The sequence below is a fragment of the Amblyraja radiata genome, chromosome 10 (genome assembly GCF_010909765.2).
Source record: "Amblyraja radiata isolate CabotCenter1 chromosome 10, sAmbRad1.1.pri, whole genome shotgun sequence".
Taxonomy (NCBI): Eukaryota; Metazoa; Chordata; class Chondrichthyes; order Rajiformes; family Rajidae; genus Amblyraja; species Amblyraja radiata.
Genome location: NC_045965.1, coordinates 42,350,936 through 42,366,814, shown reverse-complemented (window position 1 = coordinate 42,366,814; position 15,879 = coordinate 42,350,936). Strand labels below are relative to the sequence as shown.

Genomic DNA, 15,879 nt, shown 5'->3' with positions numbered 1-15,879 from the left:
ATTGGTTTTTTAATTAAAACAAAGCATGCATGCATGACTTGTGAGGGAAGCTGTAGTGTTATGAAATACACAATATCACAATAAGGAATTATGATAGATAGACTTGAATCTGCACAAATCTCTATTTTCTTCTCCTCAGGAAGTGCCTACGAAGTTAAACAACATCGGTTCTTCTCAGATTTGGATTGGAATAGTCTTCTCCGTCAGAAGGCAGAATTTATACCTCAGCTTGAGTCAGAAGATGATACCAGTTACTTTGATAGTAAGTAGGACTTAGAAATCTGGCACTTAGATTGAAATGTTAATGAAAATCCTTCATTGTCTCCTTTTTGTTTCATTGCTTCTTACTAGATTACACATATTAAGAGTGCTAGCTATTACACTAACAATAAATGAATAATGTTTAAGGCTAAAGAGAGTCATACTTGCTCGTTTGACAAATAAATGTTGACCAAAATCCATATTCCATATTTTTACATTACAGTTTAACATTACTACTCAATCATTATATTTAATCAGTGCATATGTTTTTTGGGATGATCAGTTAAATAAAGGCACTAACACGTGAAGGATCAGTTTTGACATCCACAGCGAAAATTAAGCAACACTTGCGATGTTTAGAATTGAAATGATGCATGCAAAAGGTGGTTATTTGGTCATAATGTTAGTTCTCATTTTTGATGCAGTACCATTTTTGTTGTAGCCCGTTCTGACCGGTACCACCATCTTGATTCTGATGAAGAAGATGACACCAATGACGATGACCATGTAGAAATTAAACAGTTCTCATCATGTTCACCAAGATTCAGCAAGGTATATCATTGTCTAAATTCATGAATACGAAGTTTACTGCAGGTTTCTTTTTTTCTCGGTGTTCACAGCAGACATATACACAACTGAACACTTTTTAACCACACTGTGTAAATTATAGACGTAACAATGCTGTATGTTTGTGAATGGAGAGATTGAGGGAGATGGTGAGAGTGTAGATAGGTGAATTTCTAATCAAATCAGATTATTTCATAATCTTTCTCTCTCTAAAAGTTCAGTTTGGTTCAGTTCTATTTTCACAATCACATAATAGCAATATATTGTCGAACAATCTAATAAAATAAAGGTACAATATCAATATTTGGGGAAAAAAGGCATCAAATTCTGTCAATGTCATAATTTCTTAATATAACCAATGACATCAAAACCAGATTAATTGGATTTTTAGTTGATCGTTGGTCTGCAAAAGTGTAAATTGTTCTTTAAAGTGTATTTCTTAGTATGCAAATCACTTTGTGATTCATTTAGACCAAGGGAAAAATGCTAAAACGGTCAGAGAATGCTTCTCTTATTAATGCATTCAGAAAATTAATTGTGACTCTGAATCAGCTACAATGCTACTATGTAATTTACTGCAAATTTTAAATACCTTGAAATGCCAATTATCCAGCCTGGTGTATAGTTTCTAATTGATATAAAAGTTAATCCTTCAACACAGTTTAACATGCAATGAACTCAGTGTAGGTATAATGGCCTGGAAGTTTAAATAGTGCGATGTGTTTACTTTATGCATTTTGCAATAGCATGAAATGTGTAATATTAATCACTAAAGGACCTGTCCCACGGCAAATTTTTCGGCGACTACCGACATCATTGACTGATGTATCATGTCACTGAAAAATACGTGGCGTGATGCGGCGTGACGACGTATGACGCGATGGTGACGCGGCGTGATGACGTATGACTCGGCGGTGACACGGCGTTATGACGTATGACGCGTGGTGTTTTCTCAAATGTCGCAGTCACTTTTTTGTCCCCGCTGGATTTTGAAATGTTCAAAATCTTTTGCCGACACTGATATGACGTCGGCAAAATCGCCAAGTGGAACAGGCCCTTAAGCATGATCAACATTCCCAATACAAAGCATGTTAAAGTGCAGGTCACTACCAAAAATTACAACTGTTTTGACAGTGGATTTGAGACCCATCTGTGAACCTTACCTTTACTGTCTAAAGGTTACAAGCATGGTTTAAATAAAAAAAATATCAAGCACTTTCAATAGTGAGCTGAAATGCTAAAAAATACTTTTATTATTTTCAGTCATGTTTCCACGTTAGTATTTTAATGTGCAGTCATTGGCCTGTATCTTGCTGATAAACACTGGAAATTTAAAAAAATCCCATTTAAAAGGAAGAAGACAAGAACCTACTTCCTTGCATTGTCAAAAGCAGAAGTGAGAGAGTAGCAGGATCTTGTTGTGATTCCCAGATTTTACATTGGGGACCTGCTTCAAATTAAAGGTCCATTTGTTTTCAGTGGCAATTGTTGGTCTGGAGGTAAAAAGGTTTAATTTTATTTTGTTTCCTTTGTTTTTAGAATATTTTAATTTAAAATGTGTTTCTATGGCATTGACTTAATTTTTAATGATTATATGTTTCACTGTTGGAAACATTAAAAAATGTAAAACTGACTGAGCTTTGACAGTCTGGCAATGACGGAGGGGCAGAGTTTTAGAAACAGAAAAATAATAGGTGTAGGAGGAGGCCATTTGGCCCTTCGAGCCAGCACCACCATTCATTGTGATCATGGCTGATCACCCACAATCAGTAACCCATGCCTGCCTTCTCCACATATCCCTTGATTCCGCTATATATTGAGCTCTATTTAACTCTCTTTTAAATTCATCCAGTGAATTGGCCTCATTGACTGAACAGTTCTGTGGCAGAGAATTCCACAAATTCACAACTCTGGGTGAAAATCCTTTTTTCTCATCTCAGTTTTAAATGGCCTCCCCTTTATTCATAGACTGGCCACTGGTTCTGGACTCACCCAACATTGGGAACATTTTTCCTGCATCTACCTTGTCCAGTGCTTTATAATTTTATATGTTTCTATAAGTTCCCCTCTCATCTTTCTAAATTCCAGTGAATACAAGCCCAGTCTTTCCAATCTTTCCTCGTACGACAATCCCGCCATCCCGGGGATTAACCTCGTGAATTACTGTCTCAATAGCTAGGATGTCCTTCCTCAAATTAAGAGACCAAAACTGCACACAATACTCCAGATGTGGTCTCACCAGGGCCCTGTACAACTGCAGAAGAACCTCTTTACTCCTATACTGATTGTCAATGTTTTTCTGGCATTTTATATGTTGTGGGGCCTCTGCACCGTTTGACCTTGCTGTTGGAGCCCAGGACTCTTCAAGCCAACAACATACGTTCCTGTACCTAAACAGTATCAGTGTGAGTGAATGGGCATTGTGGAATGCAGGCCAGAGTCCGCAGGATTTAACCAATAATATTTTGTTGCGAGCAGTCAATAGAAAATGTAAAATCTGGAAATCACAGCAAGATCCTGCTACTCTCTCAGTAAATTGGATGATAATTATTTATAATTAGGAAATTTGGTCTGTACATGTATGTAGGGCAAATTTATTGTCAGTTGTGGGATATTAAATTTTAGCTAAAGGAATTTGCTTGTCTTAAAGTTTTAGTCTGAATTTCTGCAACTATTAATTGTAAATTGAAATCCATTATTGCTCAGAGACGCAATAACTAATAAGTCTCCCGACCTTTTAGGTTTACAGTAGCATGGAACGACTTACATTGCATGAAGAGAAGAAAACACCACCCCCAACCAAGCGCAGTTTCAGTGAAGAGAAGGAGGACAGAACAGACAGGTTGGATGGGCTCAGTGGTCTGAAGACACGAGACAGGAGCTGGATAATTGGTTCTCCTGAAATGTGAGTTAACTGCCCGCTGTCAAATTGAAAGTAAAATAGGCTATGTAATATACTGTCACCACAGAGAAGAAAATGATTGATTAGTGCTTGTATTTGTACAAAATTTACAGGAATATCTGTTGGTAATGATCACCTTTGGGACTGAGTGAATTGTGTCTCAAGAATAGTGTGAATTGGTTAGAATTGATGTTGAAATCAAATTATATGGACAGGAGAGAATAGTACTTGCTGTCTGCAGTTCCTGTTGAAGTCTAATAACATCAGGTCAAAAACGGGCAAGACATCCCCCCTCTTGATTACCTCTCACTGTTCTCTGGCATCCAATTAATTTGTGCTTCTTCAAACTGAACAGCACTTGGAAGTATTGAAAGTAGCACAGCACAAGATACAGAATGTAGTCTGGTAGAGGATCACTATGTCCACACCAGGAGTTGCTGGTATCACCACCACCATATAACCATATAACAATTACAGCATGGAAACAGGCCATCTCGACCCTTCTAGTCCGTGCCGAACACGTATTCTCCCCTAGTCCCATATACCTGCGCTCAGACCATAACCCTCCATTCCTTTCCCGTCCATATAACTATCCAATTTATTTTTAAATGATAAAAACGCACCTGCCTCCACCACCTTCACTGGAAGCTCATTCCACACAGCCACCATTCTCTGAGTAAAGAAGTTCCCCCTCATGTTACCCTTAAACTTCTGTCCCTTAATTCTCAAGTCATGTCCCCTTGTTTGAATCTTCCCTACTCTCAGTGGGAAAAGCTTATCCACGTCAACTCTGTCTATCCCTCTCATCATTTTAAAGACCTCTATCAAGTCCCCCCTTAACCTTCTGCGCTCCAAAGAATAAAGCCCTAACTTGTTCAACCTTTCTCTGTAACTTAGTTGCTGAAACCCAGGCAACATTCTAGTAAATCTCCTCTGTACTCTCTCTATTTTGTTGACATCCTTCCTATAATTAGGCGACCAAAATTGTACACCATACTCCAGAATTGGCCTCACCAATGCCTTGTACATTTTTAACATTACATCCCAACTTCTATACTCAATGCTCTGATTTATAAAGGCCAGCACACCAAAAGCTTTCTTTACCACCCTATCTACATGAGATTCCACTTTCAGGGAACTGTGCACAGTTATTCCCAGATCCCTCTGTTCACCTGCATTCTTCAATTCCCTACCATTTACCATGTACGTCCTATTTTGGTTTGTCCTGCCAAGATGTAGCACCTCACACTTATCAGCATTAAACTCCATCTGCCATCTTTCAGCCCACTCTTCCACTGCCCGCCACTGACCACTGACTGAACTACTCCAGCACTTTGATTGGCTAGGCAATATACATTGCCCTCCATAATGTTTGGGACAAAGACCCATCATTTATTTATTTGCCTCTGTACTCCACAATTCAAGCAGTCATTGCATGCAAAGGATATGCAACAAAATACTAAACATGACTACTTTCATTTACATTACATTGCTGTGTCCCAAACATTATAGTGCCCTGAAATGGGGGGGACTGTGTATAAACACTGCTGTAATTTCTACATGGTGAAACCAAAATGTATAAAAATGGCCTTTATTAAAATCTGACAATGTGCACTTTAACCACATGTGATTTTTTTTTTCTATTACAAATCTCAAATTGTGGCGTACAGAGGCAAATAAATAAATGACGGGTCTTTGTCCCAAACATTATGGAGGGCACTGTTGGTGGGGGGGAGGGAGAAGAAGGGACAGGGAGATATTGGAGAGCACAGGAAAGGGGGGAAGAGGGGGAGGTTCTATATTAGTTACCTAAAGTTAGATAATTCAATTTTCATACCGTTGGGTTGTAAGCCATAAAAGTGGATAATTCAATGTAGCTTGTTCCCCGCCCGCGTTTTCACTCTCTTCCCTGTGCCCCAGCTGGATGTGCACTTCTTCAAAAGTAATGTGATATACAAGCAGCTTAGATATCAAAGAGCATCGGAGATGACATCATTCTTTATGGAACGGGGGTTCCCCTCTTCGACTATAGATGAGGCTCTTACCATGCATCTAGGGGTATAGATGAGGCTTCTATACCCCGTAACTCTGCTCTCACTCCCCATCCCCCCACTCGTAACAAGGGCAGAGTCCCTCTTGTCCTCACCTTCCACCCTATCAGCCGTCACATACAACAGATAATCCTCCGACATTTTCGCCACCTCCACCGGGATCCCACCACTGGCCACATGTTCCCATCTCCTCCCCTTTCAGCTTTCAGCTTTCCGCAGAAACCGCTCCCTCCGTAACTCCCTGGTCAATTCGTCCCTTCCCACCCAAATCACCCCCTCCCCTGGTACATTCCCATGCAACCGCAGGAAATGCTACACTTGTCGCTTTACCTCCCCCACTGACTCCATCCAAGGATAAACTGTCTTTCCAAGTGCGGCAGAGGTTCACCTGCACCTCTTCCAACCTCATCTATGGCATCCGCTGCTCTAGGTGTCAGCTGCTCTACATCGGTGAGACCAAGCGTAGGCTTGGTGATCGCTTCGCCCAACACCTCCGCTCACTTCGCAATAACCAACCTGATCTCCCGGTGGCTCAGCACTTCAACTCCCCCTCCCATTCTGAATCCGACCTTTCTGTCCTGGGCCTCCTCCATGGCCAGAGTGAGTCCCACCGTAAATTGGAGGAGCAGCACCTCATATTTCGCCTGGATAGTTTACACCCCAGCGGTATGAACAATGACCTCCAATTTCAGATAGTCCTTGCTTTCGCCCTCTTTCCCCTCCCCTTCCCAGCTCTCCCACAGCCCACTGTCTCCGCCTCTTCCTTTCTTCTTACCCCCCCCACCCCCACATCAGTCTGAAGAAGGGTCTTGACCTGAAACGTCACCTATTCCTTCACTCCCTAGATGATGCCTCATCCGCTGAGTTTCTCCAGCATTTTTGTCTACCTGCGATTTTTCCTGCATCTGCAGTTCCTTCTTAAACAACTAGATGTCTAAGAGGGTTTGGTTTGAGAAATCATGTAGAAACAGTGCCTCACAAATTATAGTAGAAAGGCCATTCGGCCCATCGAGTCTACTCCGCCATTTAATCATGGCTGATCTCTGCCTCCTAATCCTTTTTCCTGCCTTCTCCCCATAACACTTGACACCCATTTTAATCACAAATTTGTCTATCTCTACCTTAAAAAATATCCACTAATCTAGCCTCCACAGCCTTCCACAAATTAACTACCCAAAAAGAAGTTCTTCCTCACCTCCTTTCTAAAGGGCCTGTCCCACTGTGGCGACCTAATTTGCGAGTTTAGAAGAGTTTGCGCTCGACTCAAACTCGCAGCATGGTTGACACTTGGTCCTAGGAGTTGACACTAGGTCACTGTAACTCTCCTTCATCGAGTGAAGTTCCCGCATACTCGCTGAAAATGTTTCCGCAAGTAAAAATTGGTCGGCATGGTTCTTTGAACTCGTAGTGCAGTGAAGTTGGGTCGCTATGTAGTTATAGGCAGTCGAGGGTAGCCGTAGATTGGCACATTGGAGTTTTCAGAACCAAGGAAACCCGACCTTGTTAATGGTAATGTTAAATGCACGCTAAACTTTATTGAAAGTTGTCTGGCTTCTTAAAAGTGTCTCCACTCCTTGTCCCCACCCTCCCTTCCCCCCCCCCCCTTCTCTCCCCTTCTCTCCCCCTCTCTCCCCTTCTCTCCCCCTCCCCCGCCCCACGCGCTCTCTAAAGGACTTACACTGTGCCAGCCGTCTTTTACCTTCCTGTTCACCGCGGGTGCGAATTTCAGACAGCGCTCCCCCGCTTTGCCTGGCCCCCGTCTTTGCGATGTGTTTGTGTGTGTTGACGGTCGATCCAGCTCGAGATTTCATTGCTGACGGTCGATCCAGCTCGAAGTTTTTCAGGCGAGTGCCCTCGAGCTTGAAGGTCGAAGAAAGTCGCTGAAAAGTCGCTCGCTAGTGGGACAGGCACTAAATAATGGGGTCTTTATGTATGAATGCAAGAGTGGTTTTTTTCTAGTTACAGGTATTTCACTATGAGGTTACCCTAATTGGCTTGATGGTCAAGTCAAGAGAGAGTCAAGAGTGTTTTATTGTCAGATGTCCTAAATAGACCAATGAAATTCTTACCTGCAGTAGCATAACAGAATATGTAAACATAGTACACTGTAAACAATATAATAAACTTGAGAAATAAAAGTTCAGTGTGTGCAAACACACACGCGTATACACACATGCACACATATGTGTACAGAAAAAACAATAATAAAGCAATAATAGTCTGTAGTTCAGAGCTTATTTGAGGTTGCAGTGTTTGTCATATTCAATGGTGCATAAAAACATGTTACTTTATGTAATTTTATGCCTGATTTATGGCTTCCTAACACCTGAAAATCTTCCTTCAGTATCAGGAAGCGCTTGTCATTGTCAGAATCATCTCACACGGAGAGTGATTCCAGCCCTCCACTAACCGTGAGGCGCCGTTGCTCAACGCTGATAGAGATGCCACGCTTTTCGATATCTGCAGACGAAGAAGGAAAGAAGCAGCAAACAACCAGAACGTGGGAAGATGCATCTTTAATTATTCCAGAACAGCCGACAGAGAAAGATCTCACTCTGCAGGTGGATGTTAGCCCTGCCACACCTGCCTCAACAATCAGCAATATCAGCAGCTCGACTTTGACTGGTAATGTACATCCTTCAAAAATGCTTCAAAGAACTGTAGATCAGCAATTGTCGTTAATTTCTTTATTCCAGAATGTGAATGATAATGGTTAATGCCCATCGTTAAATACTGAGAGCATTATGAGTTACCTAGGTAATGCATATATGGAATCAAGCAGGTCATACCAGAGAAAAAAAATTAAGATACTTTAGTTGATTGCACAAAGCACTCTTAACAAGATAGAAATAATGGCACATGATCATGAGGGAGAAGTTTGTTTGAATTAGCTAGAAGGAAACGTCAGAGTACAGATTGTAAGAATAGACTGAGTTGTCAAAATGTGTTACTTATGATTGGAAGGATTTACACAAAATATGAAGTGATTAAGTTGATCAAGTGATTTGAATTTAATGTGGAGAGTATTTTGGGACCTTTGCTACTTGGGTTACAGCTCTGGAGAGCATGAGGAGGAAATAGGACATTGAATACTTGAGATAGTTAGCAATACTAGAGTTTAAATGATCAGTGAAACAAATGAGATTGGAAATTATATTAACAAAATGAAGGTAATTAGGAAAAAGGATAGTGGAAGTATGAAGATAATATATACAGAAAATATTGTACTATAAACTTGTGAGAGGTTCCTCACAATTCATGGGAAGAAAGGACACATGTGTTGCACTTTGTTGACTTAATTATAGCTAAGCAAATTGTCACAAAAAATTACCTTTGCAGGATTTGAGCCCCAAAACCTCATGTTGCAAATATTGAAATATTTGTTTAGTTATTTTTTGCTATTTTCCTTGTATATCTCAACTTTAATCCAATCTATCTTGATTTTTGTACATGATTTGGCATCTACATTTTTTAGTTTACATTCTGTGTTTCTCAGTAAGATTCTTGAGATCTGTTTGGTTAATTTAGATCTGACGTATTAGATCTGAGGTATATTTAATTGCCCAATTTATATTGTTCTAAAATTTCCAAATTTTCAATTACGACAAGTTCTTGTTGAAAATCCAAATGTCCATGGATGTGGATGGGCGACATAAAAACAGAATTATCCAGAAATACTCAGCAGGTCAAGCAACATTTGTGGAGAGAGAAACTGAACAAATATTACACCAGACCTCGTAATCCTTTCCTAAGTTAGATTTTGCAGAGTCTACAGCTTTTGCTTTTCATGCAATGAATGGCAGATGTCATTTTTTTGCCACTGACTGCACAACCTACGCTACTGTTAAGTAGTTTTAATTTGTATTCCAGCAGGCAGCACTTTTGACCTAACTGATCAGAGGTCCCGTAGTAACAGTGCAGAGGCATCAGACTCTTCAACTCCAAAAGCAATAAGTGACCTAGCTGTCCGTCGTGCTCGACATAGGCTACTATCTGGAGAATCGACCGAGAAGCGGACCTCCAGACCTGTCAATAAAGTGATCAAATCAGCTTCTGCAACCGCCTTGTCCCTTATGATCCCTTCAGGTGAGGATTAAGGCTGGAGTTCCTGAGAGAACACTGATTTATAATGGTTTATAAATGCTAGAAACAACAGTTTTAAATATTTTTTGTTTAGTTTATTTTTCACGTGCTTTCACCGAGGTACAGTGAAAAGCTTTTGTTGCGTGCAGTCAGCTTGCAACCAGTCAGCGGAAAGATAATACATGATTACAATTGAGCCATCCACAATGTAAAAGAGTGGAGTAATTGTAATGCGTGATTCCTGATCCACTTCTGGGACCAACACACAAAGAGTCACCTGGCTTGGGTGCCATCTTGGATCTTGGGAAAGATGACAGAATAAGTGACATATATGGCACACTGTACAATGAAATAATATATTGGCATTTCAGCTTTTTGAAAACTAAAGAAGTTAACATTAAGTCTTAAGGTTTTATTATAGCAACAAGTTGTGCTCAATTTTTAACATAACCATTGCTGTATTCTCTTGTGATGGATAATAGTTTTGGGTATATGTCGTCCCCTGTGACGGCCGCCACGGCCACTTTTCCACTGCGCTTCCCTGAGCCAGCGCTGCGATAACGACTGCCGCCGCCATGTTGTAGAATTTCAAGGAGCCCAGCGGCGCGCGTAGCACGACTTGAGCACGTGTTTATGGCTTCAATCCAGAGCCCTGGGGGGGGGGGGGGGATTTGGCTGGGCCACGTAACTCGCAGTTTGGAAAACAGCGCCCAGCAGGCTGCGCATTGAAAATTCTGCGCAGCTCGCCGCAAGGAGCAGAGTCATTGCGACATCCAGCGCGCTTCAGCTTGTTAGATTTTAAAAAGATCTCAGATTGGTGAACAATTTTAGTAAAAAGCTCGGGAAATAATGAATCAAATTTTCAGATGAGGTGATTTTCGAGATCATGAGGTAAATCTTTACCGGAATATGTAAAAATTTCACCATTAGTGCATCGGGCCTTCGAGGAGATGTGAATCACATACAAACACATAAATCCACACACAAATAAATACATCCACATCCAAGATCAGAGTTTTATATTATGTAGACCAAGTGCATAATAACGCCGCCACCATGTTCTACGATCGGGAGGGGGGGGGGGGGGGGGAACGGAGAGGATTCAGAAGCAAGCGGTGGCCTCCTTTGAGCGGGCGGCTGTGACCTACGGATCTGCAGAACGCTCGTTCTTTCTGCGCGTTTTGAATAACGGGGGGGGGGGGCGTAACGTGACTCGTAGTAAACTGCACATGTGCGTTGACAGCAGCTGCATTCATCCACAGCGGCGAGGGGGGCGGGGCTAGGAGGCAATTGGTGGGCATGTGAGCATTGTGACCTCAGCAGCTGGCAAGCGGCGATTATTTTTTTTAAAGTGAGTTTTGTGAACAACGTTATTCAAAATCTGGGGAAATAATTGATCAAATTTAGAAAGGAGTGGATTTCCGAAATCATAGGTTAAATCCCTACCGCAATATGTAAAAATCTCCGTGTTTTTGCATCTGTTTTTGGAGGAGATACGTTTCAAAGGCAAAATGACACACACCCACACACACACATAGAGTTTTAAAAGTATATAGATAGATATATAAGTGAAATATGTATCGGGATCACAGTTCTCCCCAAGTTGCATGTTAAACTTGTAGCACTTTAAACTTTAAAATAAAGCATTATTCAGTTATTTTTTAATTTCTTACTTGTTTCTGCTTAGCAAGACGTATTTCTTCTGTTAATATGATTTGATCCATGTGGGTTTGAATGTTAATTCTAGAGATTTTCAAACAAAAAAATTAAGAATTATACCACTAAATCTTTTTGAGATTTCTTGATCTTAAAATATTAATCCTTTATTATTGTCTTCTTCTATTGTGTTGTATAGTATCTCATGGAAATATCTTGCGTATAAAACCAAACATTTGACAGTTCTGTGCCATGCTGTTAATTATTGATCCCATTTGTATTACAAATATACTTTTTTAACTCTTTTTGACAACATTATAATATTTTTAAACAGATTCTTGTTTAAGTAAGTCAGTTCTGTAGAAAGATTCCCAAAAGATCAATGCATTCACTTGTATTGATAGATAAAATATTGAGTTGAATGTAGTTTAGGCCGTAAATTAGGTTACTTTTTGATAATTAAACCGTTATAAGAAGACTTATTTAGTAATTACTTTTTTATCCATTGTTTACATAGATCATCATACTGGTTCTCCTTTAGCCAGCCCTATGTCACCACGTTCTTTGTCGTCCAATCCATCTTCACGGGATTCTTCACCAAGCCGAGATTTTTCTCCTGCAGTAAGCAATCTGAAGCCTCCAATCATTATCCACAGAGCTGGGAAAAAATATGGTTTTACCCTTCGTGCTATACGAGTATACATGGGAGAGAGTGATATCTTTACAGTTCACCACATGGTTTGGGTAGGTAGATTTATCTTGTTTCCGAATAAGTAAGCATGCTGTTGCTTATAAAACAGACAAATCTAGATTTGGCTATTACCTTTTCTGACCATTTCACTGTACCCTCCTTTTGCCTAATACCCTTCTTTGTATTACAGCATGTGGAGAGTGATGGGCCTGCCCTTGATGCTGGCCTACGTGCAGGGGACCTGATAACCCACGTCAATGGAGAACCCGTCCATGGCCTGGTGCACACAGAAGTGGTGGAGCTCATATTAAAGGTAATATCCACTTTCACATGCTTGATGCCGTCTGTGTGGCGTCCGTGTGCAATCTGCACATTTTCTGCAAGTTGCCTTTGCATTCTCCGTGACTGCATGTGTTTTCCCCTGTTTGAGTTTGTTTCCTTCCACAATCTGGATGGGGTTTTAAAGGCCTGTCGCACTTTCCCAAGTTACTCACGAATTCTCCCGAGTTTTTCCATTAGAAAGGTGAAAGCAGTGGTTCAAAAGAGATTCACTAGATTAATTCCCGGCTTGTCCTATCATCGTCATGAGGAGCTAAAGAAATTAGATTTATATTCTTTGGAATGTAGAACATCTCAAAATCTGTACAAAATATTTGTCGGTTGATTTTGGATCATGCTTCTACCTTAAAAACGTTATTTTATTGAAACATGTAAGATCCATAGAAGCAACCCAGTGTAGATATGGAGATATTTGCATTAGTGGGAGAATCTCAAACAAGACGAGATAGATAAAAGATTAGGGGCAGCCATTGAGGAACATAGGAACAATTTCAATTCAATTCAACTTTAATGTCATTGCACAAATACTGAATATGGGTACAACGAAATGCAGTTTTGTGTCAGTCCGTAGTAGTGCATATAGAAATTTAAAAAAAAGAAGATACAGAATAATCAAAAATACAGAATAATTAAACAATGGGGACGGAGGGACCGGAGAAATCTATCGGCGGGACTCCGAGTTCAGCAATGTGATGGTATAATTGTAGAAGCTGTTCCTCATCCTACTGGTACGAGACCTGAGGCTCCTGTACCGTCTCCCTGATGGGAGGAGGGCAAACAGTCCATGGTTGGGGTGGGAGGGGTCTTTAATGATCTTCCCACCCCGTCTCAGACACCGTTTTCGGTGGAGGGCATCCATGGCAGGGAGTGGAGCACCGATGATGTGCTGAGCGGTTTTCACCACCCGTTGTAGTGCCTTCCTGTCCGCAACAGTGCAGCTGCTGTACCGTACCGTGAAGCAGGTGGTCAGGATGCTCTCGATGGTACAGCGGTAGAAGTTGGTCAGTATCTGGGGGGACAGGTGGGCTTTCTTGAGCCTCCTCAGGAAGTAAAGGCGCTGCTGTGCCTTTTTGATCAGCTTGGAGGCGTTGAGGGACCAGGACAAATCCTCCGAGATATGTACCCCGAGGAATTTGTAGCTGGAGACGCGCTCCACCTCAGTCCCGTTTATATGGATGGGGGTATGACTGCCTCCTCTGACCTTCCTGAAGTCGGCAATAATTTCCTTCGTCTTCTTGGAGTTGAGGACGAGGTTATTGTTGGCACACCAGGTTGTCAGGTGCTGGACCTCCTCTCTGTAGGATGACTCATCGTTGTCACTGATCAGTCCTACCATCGTGGTGTCGTCAGCAAACTTAATGATGGCGTTGGATCCGTACTTAGGGATGCAGTCGTGGGTGAAGAGGGAGTAGAGGAGAGGGCTGAGCACACAGCCCTGTGGCACGCCGGTGTTCAGTGTTATAGTGGAGGAGGTGAGGTTGTTGACCCTAACAAACTGGTCTGTTGGTGAGGAAATCCAGTGTCCAGTTGCAGAGGGAGGTGGAGATGCCAAGTCCGCTGAGTTTGGTGATCAAGCTGGCGGGGATGACAGTGTTAAAGGCAGAGCTGAAATCAATGAACAGCAACCTGATGTAGGAGTTGTTGTTGTCCAGGTGGGTCAGGGCAGAGTGTAGAGCCGCCGATATGGCGTCCTCTGTAGACCTGTTGGCCCGGTAGGCAAACTGATGGGGGTCCAGTGTGGGGGGGAGGCTGGCTTTGAGGTGAGCCAAGATCAGCCGCTCAAAGCACTTAGCAATGACAGGGGTGAGTGCCACTGGGCGGAAATCGTTGAGGCTCCCTGTGGCTGACTGTTTGGGCACTGGCACGATGGTTGATGTCTTGAGGCAAGTGGGGACAACACCCTGGGCCAGTGAGAGATTGAAAATGTCGGTGAAGACTGGGGATAGTTGTCCAGCACATGCCCTAAGCACCCGGCCAGGGATGCCATCGGGGCCGGCAGCTTTGTGCTCATTCACCTTGCTCAGTGCATCTTGTACAGCAGAGATGGAGAGACTGAGGGGTTGTTCATTCGGGGGTGGAGCAACTTTGATGGCTGGGGTTTTGTTGTCCCGGTCAAAGCGAGCATAGAAATGGTTTAGGTCGTCAGGAAGGGTGGCGTTGTCTGGGGGAGGTGTTAACTTTCTGGTAATCGGCAAGGGATTTGATTCCTTGCCACATGCGCCTGGGGTCAGAGTTGTTTTGGAAGTGCTCCTCAATCCGCCGTTTGTGATTGAGTTTGGCATTCCTAATTCCCATTTTCAGATTGGCCCTGGATGAGCTGTATCCCTCAGCGTTGCCAGATCTGAAAGCGGCATCGCGAGCCTTCAGTAGGAGTCTGACCTCCCTGCTCATCCAAGGCTTCTGGTTAGGGAAGGTCTTTATCTCTTTGTGGGTAGTGACATTATCGGTGCAGAATTTTATATAGTCCATAACTGTTGAGGTGTATGAGTTGATGTCCACTTGTGAATTGAAGGTGGACTGGGTAGCAAACAGACTCCAGTCTGTCTGCTGAAACTGCTCCTGTAAAACAGAGACAGCCCCCTCAGGCCAAACCTTCACTGTCCTCATGGTAGGTTTCACACGTTTGATCAGAGGTGTATATTTGGGGAGCAGGAACAGAGAGAGGTGGTCAGACTGACCAAGGTGGGGGAGGGGAAGGGCTTTGTAGGCTTCAGTAATATTAGTATAAACTAAGTCCAGAATATTGTTTCCTCTGGTTGGGCAGGAAACATGCTGATGGAACCTGGGGAGTACAGTTTTAAGGTCGGAGTGGTTGAAATCACCCGCAACAATAAATGCCCCCTCTGGGTGAGCAGATAGATGTTTGCTGATAGCAGCTTGCAGCTCTTCCATTGCTAGCCTGGCATTAGCGTCCGGGGGTACATAGACTGCAGTGATAACAGTCGATGTGAATTCTCTGGGCAAATAGAAGGGCCTGCACTTTAACATCAGGTATTCCAGGTCAGCAGAGCAGTGACTACCAATCCTAACTACGTCCGTACACCATGTGTTATTCACATAGATGCACAGTCCGCCGCCCTTGGTCTTACCGGAGTCCTCCGCTGTTCTGTCGGCCCTGAAGATAGTGCGCCCCTCCAGCTCGATGGCGTTGTCTGGGATGTTGCCGTTGAGCCATGTTTCAGTAAAGACCATGGCGTTGCAGTCAGCGATCCTTCTGTGTGTGGTGATCCGCAGCCGTAGTTCGTCGATTTTACTCACCAGGGACCGGACATTCGCGAGGAAAATGCTGGGCAGAGCTGGCTGGTGCGGGTTTGATTTCAGCCTAGCTC

At 42.6% G+C, this 15,879-nt stretch overlaps 1 protein-coding gene across 9 annotated transcripts in view; it reads left to right on the top strand.

The window, feature by feature from the left end:
- The window catches only part of mast2 (microtubule associated serine/threonine kinase 2), a 349,172-nt gene that overhangs the window by 318,890 nt on the left and 14,403 nt on the right, over nucleotides 1-15,879 (top strand). For 6 of the 9 annotated variants that reach the window (XM_033028662.1, XM_033028659.1, XM_033028661.1 and 3 more), the window contains 7 exons: nucleotides 140-262; nucleotides 704-813; nucleotides 3,570-3,733; nucleotides 8,126-8,406; nucleotides 9,652-9,867; nucleotides 12,038-12,264; nucleotides 12,402-12,524. In XM_033028662.1, coding sequence (XP_032884553.1) covers nucleotides 140-262; nucleotides 704-813; nucleotides 3,570-3,733; nucleotides 8,126-8,406; nucleotides 9,652-9,867; nucleotides 12,038-12,264; nucleotides 12,402-12,524 — 1,244 coding nt within the window. The remainder of the gene's footprint in view (nucleotides 1-139; nucleotides 263-703; nucleotides 814-3,569; nucleotides 3,734-8,125; nucleotides 8,407-9,651; nucleotides 9,868-12,037; nucleotides 12,265-12,401; nucleotides 12,525-15,879) is intronic. The other 3 variants (XM_033028660.1, XM_033028658.1, XM_033028664.1) reach the window with 2 other exon arrangements.